The sequence below is a fragment of the Macrotis lagotis genome, chromosome 8, assembly GCF_037893015.1.
Source record: "Macrotis lagotis isolate mMagLag1 chromosome 8, bilby.v1.9.chrom.fasta, whole genome shotgun sequence".
NCBI classification, from domain to species: domain Eukaryota; kingdom Metazoa; phylum Chordata; class Mammalia; order Peramelemorphia; family Peramelidae; genus Macrotis; species Macrotis lagotis.
In genome coordinates this window covers 184,717,992-184,734,569 of record NC_133665.1, presented here as the reverse complement: position 1 = coordinate 184,734,569, position 16,578 = coordinate 184,717,992, and the positions used below count along the sequence as shown (strand labels likewise).

The window sequence follows — 16,578 nt, the reverse complement described above, 5'->3', positions numbered from 1 at the left end:
TTGCTCGGGGATTTATTTTGCAGCTATAAGTGTTGCCCCCAGGTTTTGCAAAGGTGAAGCCATAAATTCTCTATGATTTGATTGCTAGGTAATAAAAATGCAAGTTCAATGGAAAACAAAATGATGAAAACAATTGGGTGAGGCTATCAGTGAATAAAAAACTAAGGGCAAGCACACTCATTTCCCATTCTAAAATTTCAGAGAAAAAAATTCCATGTTTCCATCTGCTTGGTATGTCCCATCATTCCTCCAATGGACGTTCACCATTGGCTCACTAATTCTCCTCAGGCTCATTACCCTGTTGGCTCTCAACCAAAGAAGAATCATATAAGGGACTCACCTTTTTCTGAAGTACATTGATTTTCCTTTCCTTCACTTCCAACATGTCCTTCATATCTCGGATCTCTCCAGCCAAGGTCCCTTTCTCTTCTGTGAGATCCTGTAGCTGTTTGGTCTTTTTGTTGAGAAAAGATTCTTTCTCCTCCAGCCGTAACCTCAGGGCATCAACCTGGAAAAAGGGGTGGCAGAGATTTTAATAAAAAGGAATTTAAATAAATGTAATCTTGTACATGAATTTGGACATATGAGTAATTTGAAATCAACAGAGCTCCATCATGTGTTTATAGAAATAAATTAAATAACAGAAGGGAGGGGTGGCTAGGTGGCGCTGTGAGTGGATAGAGCACTGGCCCTGGAGTCAAGATCTGAGTTCAAATCCAAACTCAAACACTTAATAATCACCTAGCTATGGGGCCTTGGGCAAGTCACTTAACCCCACTGCCTTGCAAAAACTTAAAATAAATAAAAATAACAGAAGGGATTAAACTTCAAATGAGTCAAATTCTAATAAGATGCGGAGATAATAATAATAATAATAATAATAATAACAATTTTATAGAGCTCTTATGGAACTTAATGCACAGCTACACAAGCACTTGACAAATAGCATCTCCTTTGATCCTAAGAAGAATCCTGTGAGATACATGCTTAATGATTTCTCCACTTTACAGATGGAACCTGAGGCAGTCAGGAGTTAAGTGCCATGATTAGAAATCAGAATTAGCTGGACAGATCTAAAGCTCTTCCTAGGGACCCACCTGGCTGAGAGAATATGGCCGGCTTGTCCTTGGCTCAATAAGCCCATCAGCAGTGCATCCTTGCTCAGAGGCACCTAAACTAAACTTCTTTCCAAGATCAATCAAGTTAAGATGAAATGATTTGCCCTTACCCTATCCCTTGCACACTTATGAGTGTGAAACTCAGTGGTGATGTGATTAGATCACAGAGGGGGTGATTATAGTCCTAGGGAATGGAACAGCAATGCAGACTGAGGCATCATCTAAAAGTTGGGTTTTTGTAGCACTTTTTGCCTTCTTTATTTACCTTCCTGCCCCCAGGACTCCCAAAAGATACAGACTAAGGCAATTGTGAGGCTAGTTCCTTTGTTTCAAGGTTGCCCAAAGCTTCCTGTAGGTGGTGGTGTGGATGCTTCGGTTTGTCTGCTGACATCAGGAGGGTTGGTGTCTTAATTACATGTAAACTGGATTTTAAGTGAGACAGAGCTGGCGAAGTCATCAACTCCACTCTCTCCTCCACAGTCATCAGAGTCCAGGGCCAAGACCCAGGTTGGGACCACTGGAGAGGGTCCTAGATGCAGAGGGAGGCCTTGACCTTTTTAAGTCTTTCCCAGGTCTCAGTTTATCTGAGGCAATGTCCATTCAGTGATTAAAGGCAAGGTGAGAAATGAAGCAAATGATGGTCTAGTTTGCCTTCCCAAATGGGGAAGTCCCTCAGAGTTTACGGCTAGAACAGAACACAATTGCTATTTGTCCTCTCCCATTCACCAAAATCTAAACAACAAGCAAGTAAGCTGTGGCCTGGGATCTATCCATAGGACCACTGTAAGGGCCCCAGCTGCCCTCAGAACAGAATACTATGCAGGTATAAATGTTTAGTTCATTTCTGCTACCTACTACTACTACAGCTACTGCTACCATTACTGTTACTACCATTATTATCACTACTACTATTTCTATTACTATTGATGTTGCTATTACTACTACCATTACTACTACCACCACCACCACCACCACCACCACCACTACCACTACTACTACTGCTACTACTACTACTACTGATGTTATTACTACTACCACTAATGCTGTTACTGCTATTGCTATTACTATTACTACTATTACTCCTACTCTTCTTCCTCCTCCTGCTCCTACTAATGCTGCTATCGCTACTACTACTACAACCACTACTACTACCAATGCTACTACTGCTATTGCTACTGCTGCTACTACTACTACTACTACTACTAATGCTGCTACTACTATTATTACTACTACCACAATACTACTATTGCTGCTGTTGCTATTATTTGCAAAAATAACACATCTATGATTTATTAACTATTTACTTAAAGTGTTCTATTATGAAATCCATATATTTATTGTACAATAATATCATTATGATTGTGAAGTTGGAATGTCCATTAAACAGTATCTGAGTCAATGTCAATGTGTAAAGAGTGGGGCACACTAGCCTCTCCGTAACCCACAGTGATTTACAACTGCCATGTCATTTGATCCACACAACAGCCCGCAGGCAGGTGATATTATTCCACACAAGTCCTTCCACATGCCCACACACACACAGATCTGACCAAGCATAAATCCTGAGCCAGAACAAAGCATCATTGTGCCTTGGCAGCTGCCCCAGATACTGCTTTGAGCCTCAGGGGAAAGTTAAAATAACCAATCAGAGGCAAGGAGTCTGGCCTCCAGGAGCACCCTCCTGGGCTGGGAAACCACATCTAGGGACACAGAGAGAGATGCAGATCCGGGGATGGCCTGGTGGAGTGGGCCAAGTTCACAGGTCCATCCTGAGGGCCAGGGTGGCCGGTGCTGATCAAGAGAGGCCAGAAAGGCCAAATGCTTAGATTAGGGGATCTCTTGCTGGCTCTGACACTTTCAGGGCCAAGGCCAACCACCCAATCTCAGAGGGCCGGCTATGCCCTGAGAAGAAGATGATGAGAAGGAAACTGGACTTTGGAAAGGCAGCTGACCTTGGACCTGACTGCCTGGTCCTTCCACATTTGAGAAGGGGAAAGGTGCTTAAGAAGGACACTCACAAGAGAATAACACCTTTACTGATTGGAAGAAGTAGGTCAGTCATGAGATGAGAGGGAGAGGCAACTCCCAAAACACTCACAGACTCCAGGGAGGCCTCCCATCAGGTAGGTGATCTACTATGGAGGATTCATGAAAGGGCCTGAATATGAATCAAAGAAGACAAGATAGGATTTGCATCACTGGGTAAAGGTCCCATATCTCCCAGAAGCATGGCATCATGAAAAGAATACTACATGGGATATCAGAAAGACCTGGATTCAAAACCAGCTTCAAAGATTTACTAATTATGTGACCTTGGTTAAGTTACTTGGCTTTCTCAACCTCAACCATACAAGTTTTTACAAATGAAAAATAGGAATGATAAGAGCACCTGGGGGTGGCTAGGTGGCGCAGTGGATAAAGCACCGGCCCTGAAGTCAGGAGGACCTGAGTTCAAATCCGACCTCAGACACTTAATAATTACCTAGCTGTGTGGCCTTGGGAAAGCCACTTAACCCCACTGCCTTGCAGAAACCTGAAAAATAAAAAAATAAAAAAAGAGCACCTACCTCACATTAGTTAGCATTTCTATAAATTTACATGCGACCCTATAGGATCTTCATGATAACCCTGAGGTCAGTGTCATTGCCCCCATTTTATAGAACAAGAAATTGAGGCTGATGATGGTTCACTTGCCCAGTCAGGAGGTAAATAGAGGCAAGATTCACATTCAGTTCTTCTTGACTCAAACTGTAATCCTCTCTACAGCGCCATACCACTCAGTGGCCTAGAAAAAGTCAAAAGAGCTATCTATATGCAAATCAATCATTGCCATCATTGATGAATTTACAACTCTACCCAATTATTTCAAGTTTGCCAAGTTGTTGATTAACTTTTAATTCATTTGATCTTCATGTCATCCCTTGGAGGTGCATGCATTTAAATCCCTACTCTCCAGTTCAAGGAGACATCCCTCTCCCAGTTCTCAAGTCCACATTCCCATGATCATGGAGTTAAGCACTGTGCCTGGATAGGGCAGATACTTAATAAATGCATACAGTTAAGACCTCAATAACTGCTACTCTCTTTCTTCATGAGCTCCTGCCTCAGTGTGGCCATGACAATGAGTACACAGTTTAATAATGCCCTGGTGCCATGGAAGGCACGATCTGGGTTGTTTCCCTAATAGTGACTGCGGGTCCTAGAGTTTTCATAAGTCTTTTCTATGCTTTCAAGTTGTCCAGGTCAATCAGTAGCCTAGATCAAGTCTAATTTGAAGCCTACAGTCCAGTTAGTAGTCCTAGTGCTAAATGAATTGCATCTCCAGAGAGAAAAGCATAAATGACCTACCATAGGAGAGGCAATAGATACGATGGGTGGGATCCTGCTACAGACTGACACCAGGAAGGAAGCGTGAATGAAATGTAACTCTCAATCAATCACTAGCATTGGCTGATCACCACCCCAGGTGCTGTGCTAGGTAGACCCCTGATGGATACAGAGATGAGGAATGAGACAATTCCTACTCTCGAGGAACTTCCTGGACTCAGCCCATCCCTGCCAGATGGGCTTCCTCCACCACGGTCACCTCTTCTAAAGTCGGGGAAAGGGAGAAGCAAAACAGGCCATGGCAGTGATTTTCCGATGTGTCCTGAAGGCTGAGAAGGCGAGATGGCTGGGATCCACAACCCATCCGCTGCACCCAAATTCAAAATGGCAGCCTTGATGGGCCCGCGCAGACCGGGGCACCCTCAGGGGAATACATGCCAGGTGAGTTCTCATGTTGGGAGAGCGTGTTTTCCACATACAGGAAAGCGTGCTTTTGGCTTCAAAGGAATCTGAGCAGAGGCCCATCAATCATGTCCTCTCTATCTTTGGAGCCTCGCTCAGCCCTCTAAAATCACCAACCAAACCTGGAGTTTTTAAATCAAGACACAACTGGGGCCCTGAACCGCATCCAGTTTTTGACTGATGCTAGGCTGGTTTGCAGTGAGCAAAGATGACATCATTTCTGCAGTCAAATTTGAACTTCCAGATGGTGTGAAACCGCAAGCAGACAAATGGGCCTTCTGGTTTGGGGGAGCTGAAAAGCTGGGGGACCAGAGGATGAGCAGATCTGTTGGGGGAGCAAGCTCTGGGCGGGGGGGCCTGATCCAACCAGGACAGGTTCTACCACCAATGACTTCAGATCAGCTCTGGGCTAATAAACGTCTCTGTCACAAACCTTCATTTTCTAGGGAGTACTTTAAAAAATAATCAGAAAGTGGGGGGGAAAGTCTGGGATATATTTCAGCATCAGGTAGATGTATAAAAGTTTAAAAATATGTATTTTGGTCTCTGAGCTCTTTTCTCTTTGACTTTTCACTCAACACCACATAATTTTAAGCGTCCTTGACTCTTGTTCAAACTTTGGCAGCCCGTTGACTAATAAAACTTGGCAAACTCAAGAGTACCATCATTCCTTGGAATAACAAAAGGAGAAGTCTCCCTATCACACAAAGACACGTAACCGGGTTTTCCATTCTCATATCTTGTTTTTCTCTTCCCATGCAGGTCTTTTACAAAAGACCTGAACATAGAGTACTCTACCTGGCTGCAGAGAACACGTTGCTAGCGTGATGCTTTGAAAAGAAAGGGAGAAGTTCATGAAATTGGCCCAACTTGCCAAAGTTGGAGCGATACACCATTAATCTTCATGTCAGCACCCAGGACTCCAGGCCAGGTCCAATGATGAGCAGTATTTTCTGAAGTTCTTTGCTAACATAGTGTGACCTTTTGCTGGATGCCTTGGCGGGGAAGGGGAAGGGGTCTTTGAAAATTAACTTCTGGGCCTGGGATGGACCTCTTAGCAACTCAAACACAAGATGATTCTCCAGAAAGATTGAAAAAGGCATGGATGTCTGGTCTCAGGACAGAGGACAATTCCATTTAGAGTAAGTGTGGCATAGTGGGTAGTATTGGTGTTAGAGTCACAAAGAACCTAAGTAGGTCACTTCATCTCCCTCAGCCTACCTCATTTCCTTCCTCTGTAGAATGAGAGCATTGGACTTAACCTCAAGGGTCTTCCCTGGTCTAAGTGCATGACCTCAGGATCCTATACAACATCATGACCTCTCATACTCTGATTATTTATGTCATGACCCATTTGTTTTTTTAACAGGCAAAATCTTGCTGCTTTTGTAGCAATTGCCCCAATAATTTTAATATTCAAGTCATGAAGTCCTGGGGAAGAAAATGGGGGAAAAAATTGTTAAAATCTTCCCAGTTTGACCTCCTTTACTCAGTGCCACATTTCTGTTTCTTCAGAAACTAGAATGGAGTCAAAAAAAATATTTTTTACTTTGAAATTAGAAGGAAAAGAGCATTTCTGCCTTGATATAAGTATTTGCAGAATGTTCAAAGGGAGAAAAAGAACTTGGCTAAAGGTAATGACAGAATCATTTGCAGGGGCATCAAATGGCTAACTGACATTAGGAAGAAAGGTCAGGATCCTTAGCCCTGATTTGAATTTGCACCACCTCAGTGGCCCTAGCAGAGCTGAAGCTTCAGGGAGTTTTGCTGTTGGGACAGGGAAGCAAGGGGCTGAGTAGGGGACCCCAAGTCTGTCTCTCTCAGTATTGGGATACCTGAATAATGTTAGAAAGTAGCCTTGGCCTATCTCAGACCCTGAGCAATATTGTCTTTAGCCATTGCTAGAGAAGAGGACTAATATCAATATTCCTGGTGAGTGACCCATGATCAAGGCTGGGGCCTCTACATTGTTTGTATACTGGAAGTCATAGGCCCAGAGGGCCTAATGGAAAAAGGAAGAGTGTAACCCAATGGGAAGAGCGTGGATCTGAAGTCAAAGACTTGTGTTTGAGTCTCATCTCCAAGCACATGCTAGATGAGTTTAAGCAAACCACTTGGCAACTCTGAAGTTTGGTCTCCTCTTTTCTAAAATGGGGATAAGAATAGCTGTACTATCAGGAGGCAGGTTGGAATAGCAGAAAAAGTGAAGAATGGGGATTCATGAGTCCTGGGATCATATCCTGACTGCACTTACTATCTAGAGAGTCTTGGGCAAGTCACTTGACACTATGAGCCTCAGTGTCTTTGTGAAATGAGGGGATTAGACAAGAGGGCTTCTGGGTTCCTCTTCAGTTCTCTATCTATAATCCAATGATCTTACCAATTTCAATGGGGTTTTTTTGAGAATCAAATTAAATAACAGACATAAAATTTGTTTTTTTAAATGCAAAGTGCCAGACAAAAGTAGTCGACATAATTTATCATTGACACTATTGTTTGAACTGCCTCCATTTAACTTTCTTGTGATATAATCCTGAAAAGCTATGTGTTGTAGTGGACAAGAGGGAATGGAGTGGCCTAGAAGGTAGAAGGACCTGCCTGGGAATTTCTTTCCCTAACACACTTTCATTAGATGACTGCAGACAAGTCATGGCCAGGATCCAGCTTACTAAGAGGCTACATATAGTCCTCCTATCTGCATTTGGGGAAGGAAATCTCCAACTTGGAAATTCCTTAGGAAAAAAAAATGACAAGTCTGGACAATCAATCACTTCTTATTAACTACCTACTCTGTTCCAAGCTAAGCTAAGCACTAGAGATACCAAAAGAAACAAAAGATCAACCCTGCCCTCAAGGAGCCTACAATCTAATGGACAACCACTAAAAAGGGGGGAAAAAAGGATCATGGACTAAGAAAGTTTGAAAGAACCTTAGACATAATTCAGATGGGTAAACTGAGGCACAGAACGACAATGTGATTTTGGTAAATGCAACTTTTGGTGCAGTATGTATCAGAGTGAGTTAACAGCAGGCCCACAATGTGGAGTGATCCTCCAGGAGTTTGGTCTTCTTCCTCTTCTCTCCTAGGCTGAACTCAGTAGTCAGGCCCTTCTAGACAGAAGGCACGGGATGCACCAGTGGCCGCCAGGACACCAGCCAGCATGAGCCACGGGAGGTCTGCCTGGGTTTGTGAGTCCTAGCCAGTGCTGGGCCGGCCCCCTTGATGGAAAAGCACTCAACATTCTCAAAACTCATTTAAGAGCCATTTCACATAAAATCTGCCACTGATGAGGGTTTCAAGTTGAAAAACAGTCGCATCAGCTTTCCCCCATGAAACTGAATCCAGAAGCTCCAAAGGGCATCCCCCCACTCTTCTTCCAGGGATCCTGCCGTCTTCCTTCTTCGTCTCTGTAAAGTTCGCCATTTTCAATTAACTCTCTTTGGAGAAGCCCATCTGACTATCACTCATTCGGCATTTTCAATTAACTCTCTCTGCAAAGACCCACCTCACTGTCTGTCTCCAGTTTGGCAAAGAAGAATTAGATAATATGAGAACCATAAAGCATCATTTACTCCGTTCAGCCAAAACACCACCTCCCACAGGAAGCAAGCCTTCCCCAGCCCCCCTGGAGATTAGCCTCAGCCTCCCCATCCAATCGTCACCAACATATGGATGTGCTTTCATAACGTTCTCATTTGGAGCTGGAGAGGACCTTAGAGACCATCTGGGCTAACTTTCTCATTTCATAAAGGAAAAGAATTGGGTCCAGCAAGATGAAGATTGCACACCTAAGGAGCCAAAGATAGGCTGAAACATTCCAAGGCTTAAGAGGCACAGCATTCGCTTCTTGCCCTCTACCAGGCTCCTGGGTTATCTGCTTCTTAAGGACCAGAAAGAGTCATCCCTTTACCCTCTTATCCCTAGCACCTAGCTCTGGAGGAGGCAAACAAGATAGAGCTGGCAAAAAATATTCTCATTTTTGAAAGGATGGCTGGATTGTTCTGTTTTGTGTCAACTCTAGTCCTAATTCTAGAGAGTTCTCTAAAGTCTAGAAGTTTGCATTGTTGGACATCAGGAGGGGTTGAGGAATGGGAACCGAGCAAACCATTATCTCCCTTTACAGATGAGTCTTTTCTTGGTACTATAAGATTTGTTCAGTGGGTAGGGAATGGAGGTGGAGGGAGTGAGGGAAGAAACTCAAAATAATTTTCTCAATGGTTTCGAAAAAAAAGTCTTTATTATATTCTCAAAAATTTACCCATGATAGAACTTCCATTGTCAACATTTCCTCCACTCACATAGATTGCAACCAGAATCACAAACTCACAGGATCTCAAATATGAAAGAGATTTCAGAGATCATCTTTTGTTTTTCAATCATTTCTGTCATATCTGACTCTTCATGACCCCATTTGGTGTTTTCTTGGTGAAGATACTGGAGTGGTTGGCCATTTCCTTTTCTAGCTCATTTACAGATGGAGGAAACTGAAGCAAACAGGGTTAAGTGGTTTGCTCAGGGTCACATAGCTAGTAAATGTCTGAAATCAGATTTGAACTCAAGAAACTCAGGAGTCATCCACTTCTACCTATTTCTGAAAGAATCTACTCCATAACAAGAGATTTGAAAACTCCACTGGATAATAACCAGCCATCCACCACTATCATGTACTAGCTGAAGGACTCTGAGCAAGTCCCTTTCCCGGAGTCCCCTGGGTCTCAGTTCATTCCACTGTTAATGATTCAAATGAGACGATCTCTGAAGTCCCAACAACTCTATCAAGGAAGCTATAATCTCCCAATGCAGCTCATTCCACTTCTGGAATCCATCTATGGCTTAGCAGATAAACCCTAAGGAGTCACCTACACTCAGAGAGTTTCAATGACTTGTCCATGGTCACAGAGCTAATAAGTATCAGATGATCCCCAGGTTACCCTGACTTCTTGCCCTGCATTCCATTCAAACAGTGGTTCCATTTCTTTATTATGGAACACCTCATAATAGATAGCATGCCATTTTCTTAGATTCAAGATCTGCCCACAATATAAGATACAGGAATTTAGTTGAATAATGACTCCCTAAGAGGGAGTGTGGTATAATAGATAGAAAGGCAGTGTTGGCAGCCAAAAGACCAACTGACTCTGATACGTATTGGTGGTGTGATCCTAAGCAACTCACAATAAGCATAAATAATGAAGAAAGTATGGGGGCTGCTAGGTGGCACTGTAGATAGAGCATCAGCCCTGGAGTCAGGAGGACCTGAGTTCAAATGTGACCTCAGATACTTAATAATTACCTAGCTGTGTGACCTTGGGCAAGTCACTTAACCCCTTTGCCTTGCAAAACAAAAAAAAAAGAATAAAGAAAGTATCGATCTGCATTGGTAGATGGAATTTCTTCCATGAGAATTCCTTGTACCGATGAAATCACTGGTCCAGAAAAAAAATCATTTCCCATAAGTCATGTGGGACAAGAAGGCATGGCTGGATGGATTGCAATTTGCAAGGTCTAATCCCAAAACAGGTTAGATCACAGACTCACTGAAAGCCAGATCTATCTCTACACTAACCCACCACCATGAACTGTTGGGAAGATGTTTTCTCATCAAGACTCTTGATGGCCACACAACACCTCCATCGATCTATAAATCTATAACCTGCCAAGAATTGCAGGTTATAAAGGTGATCTGCTGTCTCTGCTGCTGTTCTCAGAATGATGCCACCTCATTGAGAGGAGCCGAGGCGGGTGAGGCCTGCTTTACATCTTCCATCCTGAAGAATTCAGATCATATGTGGGGTGAGGGAGGCAGCCAACTTTTCGAAAGCCTGTTTTCATACTCACATTTTTTGGCTACTTCCAGCACTAAAATTAGGTGGTTTTAAGTGACTAGTCCAAAGTTCAGAATTTAATGTTTAGTTCAGTTCCAGCAAATTTCTGAAAGCACGTGGGAATTGTAACTCATGTGTTAATACTTAGAGTTTTTGTTAATAAAACTCCCAACACTAACCTTACCTCATTGAACTTACCTCACTGGGTTTTATGCTCACTATAAAACTATAGCTGTCATAATGCTGGTGAATTACTACAAGAGGAAGCCAGTCATTCCAAAGTCAGGGTTACTTTGCAACATAATGAGAGTTGTAAATTCAAAATACTTAAAACCAATTTGCTGAGGCATCAATCTCAGTCCTTCCTAACACGAGGGAAGTTCATCTTCAGATCTCACACCAGCTTTCAAAAAAAGGTAAATAGCCTTCCCACTCATCCTTCAAAAAACACATGTATACACACACACACACACACACACAGAAATTAGCATCCACCTCCATAAGACACATTTGACCTTGAACTTCCTTTGATGCATTTATTACTCCAACTTTATGCCACCTATTTTAAATATTGCTTGCCCCTTCTAGAAATGGTAGGGCTTAGTGCACTGTTATCCATCATGGAAGGAAGACCTAGATCCAGGACCTGCCTCTGATACCTATGATGGCTGTGGGTCCATGGCATTGTCATGCTACCAGCAATGGACTCTAAGTGGCAAAGAAAGTGTTGAATGAATTCTTCAACCGTGAGTTCCTTAGGACAATGAAATTACTAATCCTACCTCTTTATCCTTTGCCATTCTTAATGATAATTATTCTTATGATAATGATGAATGATAACCCAATAGCATTAAGCCAGGCACTGTGCTATGCACTTTACAATTACTATATCATTTAATTTTCACAACAACACTGAGAAGTAGGGGCTATAATCGTCTCCACTAACAGGGTTAAGTAATTTGCCCATGGTCACATAGCTACTAAGTGTATACGGCAAGACTTGAACTCAAAATGATGAAGTCTTCCTAACTCCACGTCTGGTACTCTATCCATTATGCCACCTAACTGCCTCAGTAAAAATAGCTAATATTTATATGGCACTTTAAAGTTTACAAAGCATATCACAGAGATTATCTCACTTGATCATCATCATAACCTGGGGGAAGCTATCACATCACCATTATTATTAACTCCATTGTGCAGATGAGGAAACTGAGTCTGAGAAAAATTAAGTGCCTGGACCAGAGTCATACAGTTGAAATTATCTGAGTCAGGATTCAAACACAGGACTTTTTAAGTCCATGTCTAACATGCCAAGGAGTTCAGCATGCTGTCTCCCTAATATAGACAGGGGGCAGACACTGCCCTATGTGACCACCTTGGGCCAGGAGAGCTTGAACTACTGCTTATCCTTGGTAGTCTGAAGAGCAAGGCACTGCAGTGAAGCTGAAAAGGAAAATATGTATGTGTGTGGTGTCTCACCTACCCAGGACTGTCCAGGAAAAGATAGAAGGAAGAAAAAGGAGAAGGAAGAAAAGGGCTAAATGAAAAGATAAGATGAGGAAGAAGTGAAAGAGAAGAAAAGAAAGATGAAAAGAGGGGAGGGGAGGCAGGAGAAGAGAAGAAAGAGTACCTATGTTAGAGCCATGAGGGACCCTCACAGTAGGGAGACATAATATAGATAGTGAATGAGCAAGGAAGACTATGAAAGATCAGGCCAAAAAGAATCCAGAGATTCTCATAGCACTATTTCCTTACTCAGAAAAGATGAAGTATCCAGGAAAAGAGGATAGTCAGCAGTGTCACAGTTAATAAGGATAAAGACTGGAAAAAAATTACCTTCAGTATTGGCAGTTAAGAGACCATTGGTAATTCTGGAGTATGAGGTTTCAGTTGAGTGACAAAAGAAGAAGCCAGATTGCAAAGGGAAAATAATGGGTAATATCACTGGATGGGAAAAGTGAAGTCAGACCCCCCCTTTGAGCCTCAGTTTACCCATCTGTAAAACAAAAGAAAAATTGCCATATTTCATCCTTATAGGGTCATTGTCAGGCTGAAATGAGATGGACATAAAAGTGATTTGCAATTCTTATGGTATAATATGGGAGAATAGGATTGCTGTTGGTTTTAAACCCACTTAAGAGAAGAAACTTCAGAGGGGACTGACCAAAATCACCAATGTAAGAAGTCTATAGCCAACTTCAATTTCTATAGCCAAGTCTATAGCTAATACCAAAATCACCAATATAAGAAGTCTATAGCCAACACCAATTTTCCAGGATGGAATTTGTTTTATAGGTCATACATCCATGGAGCCACATTTAGAATCAGCTGAAGTCCACTCAATATCCCCACAGAATCCCCACCCAAGAACCCACACCAGAGTCATTTGAAGACAAGAAGTCACAATAGAGATGGAGCACAAAATGGGAGCAAATGAACAAGAGACCATCCATACAGACACTCACTGTAACCCGACAGAAAACTTTTACAAGGAATATCCTCTTTAGAAGAGCCCCAGTGCGCTCCAATTAGTTTGGTGCATATTTCTCAATTACTTACTATGTACTGGGCACTGATAAAATAGAGAGAAAATTGAAAAAGATTCCCCTCCAGACCACACATTCTCCTGGGGGGAACCATACATCCCCTGATTAGCAAACACCTAATCATTTTGTGGGAAGGTCAAGGGCACTAAACATCTGAGGTGACCAGAAAGAACTTTATATAAAACATGGTACTTGAGCTGGGCCTTGAAGGAAACTAGGGGTTCTGGTTTGTGATATAGAGGCAAGGAAAGGGAGCACTCAAGGGTTTGGAGATGGTCTGAGAGATGGTCAGCTTATTAAAGCATAGACTCCATGTTGGTGAAGAGACTGAAATTAGTCTTAAAAGATATAATGGGACAAAATTGAAAAGAGATTTAAATGTCAGAGTGGTTTATATGTTATCCTAAAAGTTGATCACCAAGCATTTGTTATTTATGAATAATATTATGAATTATTTATTCTTAAGTGGCAGGCAAAATGGGAAGTGTTAAGAGATTTAAAGGCAAAAACATAATCCATGACCTCAGGGGCGGGGGGGGGAAACCATACCAATAACCACATACATATAAGATATAGACAGGAAGGAAGACACCGGCAATGAGGGGATCTCCTGAAGGAGGAGCTATTCAGCCCTGAGCTTGGCCTGGTAAGAGGAACCTAAATCTAGAGCTGAAAGGAACTTTGGAGGCCATCCAGGCCACACATTGGAAAGATGAGGGCATTGATGCCAAAAGAGTTAAGTCCCCCTATACTCAGGTCATGCAGAGAGCATGGTCATGGTTATGATTTGAACCCCTTGTGTATCAACTCTACTATAACCAATTTAATCGCTAACATTAAATGGGCCCAAGGCCTTCTGGCAACAAAGAACCTTCACTTTAAAGCCGCATTATGACCTGACTGTGAGTCCTGAAACATGAGAGGCTCTGAAGAAGCAGGGAAGAGTCACCATGGGTTCATGACAAAGAACAAGGAAAGGGAGTCAGACCAGAGATGTAGGACTAGGTTGCATAGGAGATGCTGGAGGGCCTTGTGAGGTAACAGACTGGGGCCCCTCCAAGAGGACTGGCCTGGATGATTAAAGATGTACCCATCTGCATCCAACCTTATCTCAGTTTGGTCTTTCCAAATTTATGGTTACTCAAGCATGGCTTCTTTTTTCAGCTGAATAGGTGAAGAGACATTTCCCAATCATCTTCATTCCTATTTGCCTTTGAAATTTCATAAAACATTTTGACTTCAGGACCCTAGTGAAATCATCTTACAGACTTTCAAATATAATTCCAATGTTTCTGAAAGTTAGAGAATCAGTACACCTTTTACAAAATCAACAAGAGGCAGGCAAGATGGGCAGCTTCTGCTTGAAAAGCTTGGGAGTAGTAATGAAGGAGACAGGGAGATCTGAATTTGAATCTCAAACAAATCATGTCATAGCTTTGACCAATATGGTCTCTTCTTCTTCTCCAAGTCTGGCACTCTGACTAGACTAAAGTCAGCTGTCTCCCGCCTGGATCAAGAACTCTGACCATCCACAATGACAAAGATTGCCATTTTTACAAGAAAGATCACAAAACAGTTGGAGATGTGGGCAGGAGAATTTCAGGACAACATCCAGACTGACTTTCTGCCTGGTTGCTTTGTATAGTGAACTCATTGTGCCTACAAATCTCGTTGGCTGGGCATCTACCCAATTTCAATGGAAGACGTTGGCAAAAGACGGGACTAAAGAAATCATAGGAAACATGGCTCCAGATGCATATGAAAATCATGGCCTAACCTTAAACAACTGCTAATTTTGTAAGAGGAAAAAATGTGTTGACAGCAGCCCTTCTAGCTAGAATGCTAGAAAAAAGAAAGGAAGAAAGAAAGAAAAACAACTAAAGCAGTAATCAGAAAGGAAGTATGTCTGAGTTGGAGGGAAAAAATGTGTCTAGCAACTAATGCCTCCTGATGATTGATAAACCAAATGCGCTCAGGGAAGCTCTAGCCTCTGTGGGATTCCAAGAGGCTGAGCAGGTTGTGGGTAAAGAAAGTGTCGAGGCACAAGGCAACCAGTGCCCGACAGTCTTTCTTGTGGCTCTGGTAAGACTCATAACTAAAACATATAAAGCACTTGAAGGTTTCAGAAGCTTTTAGAAATAGAATTATGGAATCTTCTAAGCAATTTAGGGAGGTAGGTGCTATTATCATTTTATTTATTTTACAGATGAGGAAACTGAGCCTGAGGAAGGTGGAGTCTAAGGTAAGACTAGTTCCACTGTCCCTGACTCCAGCCAAGTTGTTCCATTCATTCCATGGACCAGCTGTCTTCAGTTAATCTCTAAAGCCTACAGTCTTGTCTTTACTTAGAAACCCTTCCAAAGGAAAGTAATGGTCACTCAACAGCACCTTGGGGTCATGCCAAAAATATTCCACACCCTACTTAAGTCGGGTCTCTAGAGTGGCTACTCAAGGGGAAAATGTAAATGCAGTCTCCCTATATTTCAGTCCCTACCCCCAGCAAGAGAAGCTTGGGGCAGTACCCTAAGAGCAGAGCTCAACATTTAAAAATGAGCAAAATACAAAAAAGAGTCCCAACAATAGATACAAAGCTATTATTGCAAAAGGGAAGATCAAAACAAAAACTCAGAAGAAAATAATGTCAAAATGCCCTCATATGAAGCCTCAAAGGGGAATATGAATTGGTCTCAAGTCTAAAAAGTCCTCTTGGAAGAGCTCAAAAAATTTTTTAATCAAGTAAGTGAGGTGGAAGAAAAATTGGAAAAAGAATATAGGAGAATTATGAAAAAAAATCAACAGCTTAGAAAAGGAAGCATAAAAATTAACTGAAGAAAACAACTCCATTAAAAATAGACTTGACCAAATTGGGGGAGAAATACACTGAAGAAAACAACTTCTTTAAAAGTAGAATGGGCAAAATGGGAAAGGAAATTCAGAACCTAATTTAAGGAAATAAAAATTAGAATTGGGCAAGTGGAGGCTAACAACTCTAGAAGGCAGCAAGAATCAGACAAACAAAATTTTTAAAAAATGAAAAAATAGAAGAAAATATAAATTTACCTCAATGAAAAACAAAAGAATAGGAAAATAGATCCAGTTAAGATAATTGATGAATTATTGGACCTGGGAGCTATGATTAAAAAAAAAAGAACCCTAAATACCATATTTCAAGAAGCTATCAAGTAAAACTACCCTGATATCCTAGAGCTGGAGGGTAAAATAGTCTTTGAAAGAATCCACTAATCATTTCCTGAAAGAGATTCCAAAATGAAAACTCCAAGGAATTTTGTAATCAA

At 41.9% G+C, this 16,578-nt stretch overlaps 1 protein-coding gene across 1 annotated transcript in view; it reads right to left on the bottom strand.

Annotated features, from left to right (window-relative positions):
- ERC2 (ELKS/RAB6-interacting/CAST family member 2) overlaps window positions 1-16,578 on the bottom strand; it is a 1,119,475-nt gene that overhangs the window by 665,328 nt on the left and 437,569 nt on the right. The window contains 1 exon segment of the mRNA XM_074199159.1: window positions 341-508. Coding sequence (XP_074055260.1) covers window positions 341-508 — 168 coding nt within the window.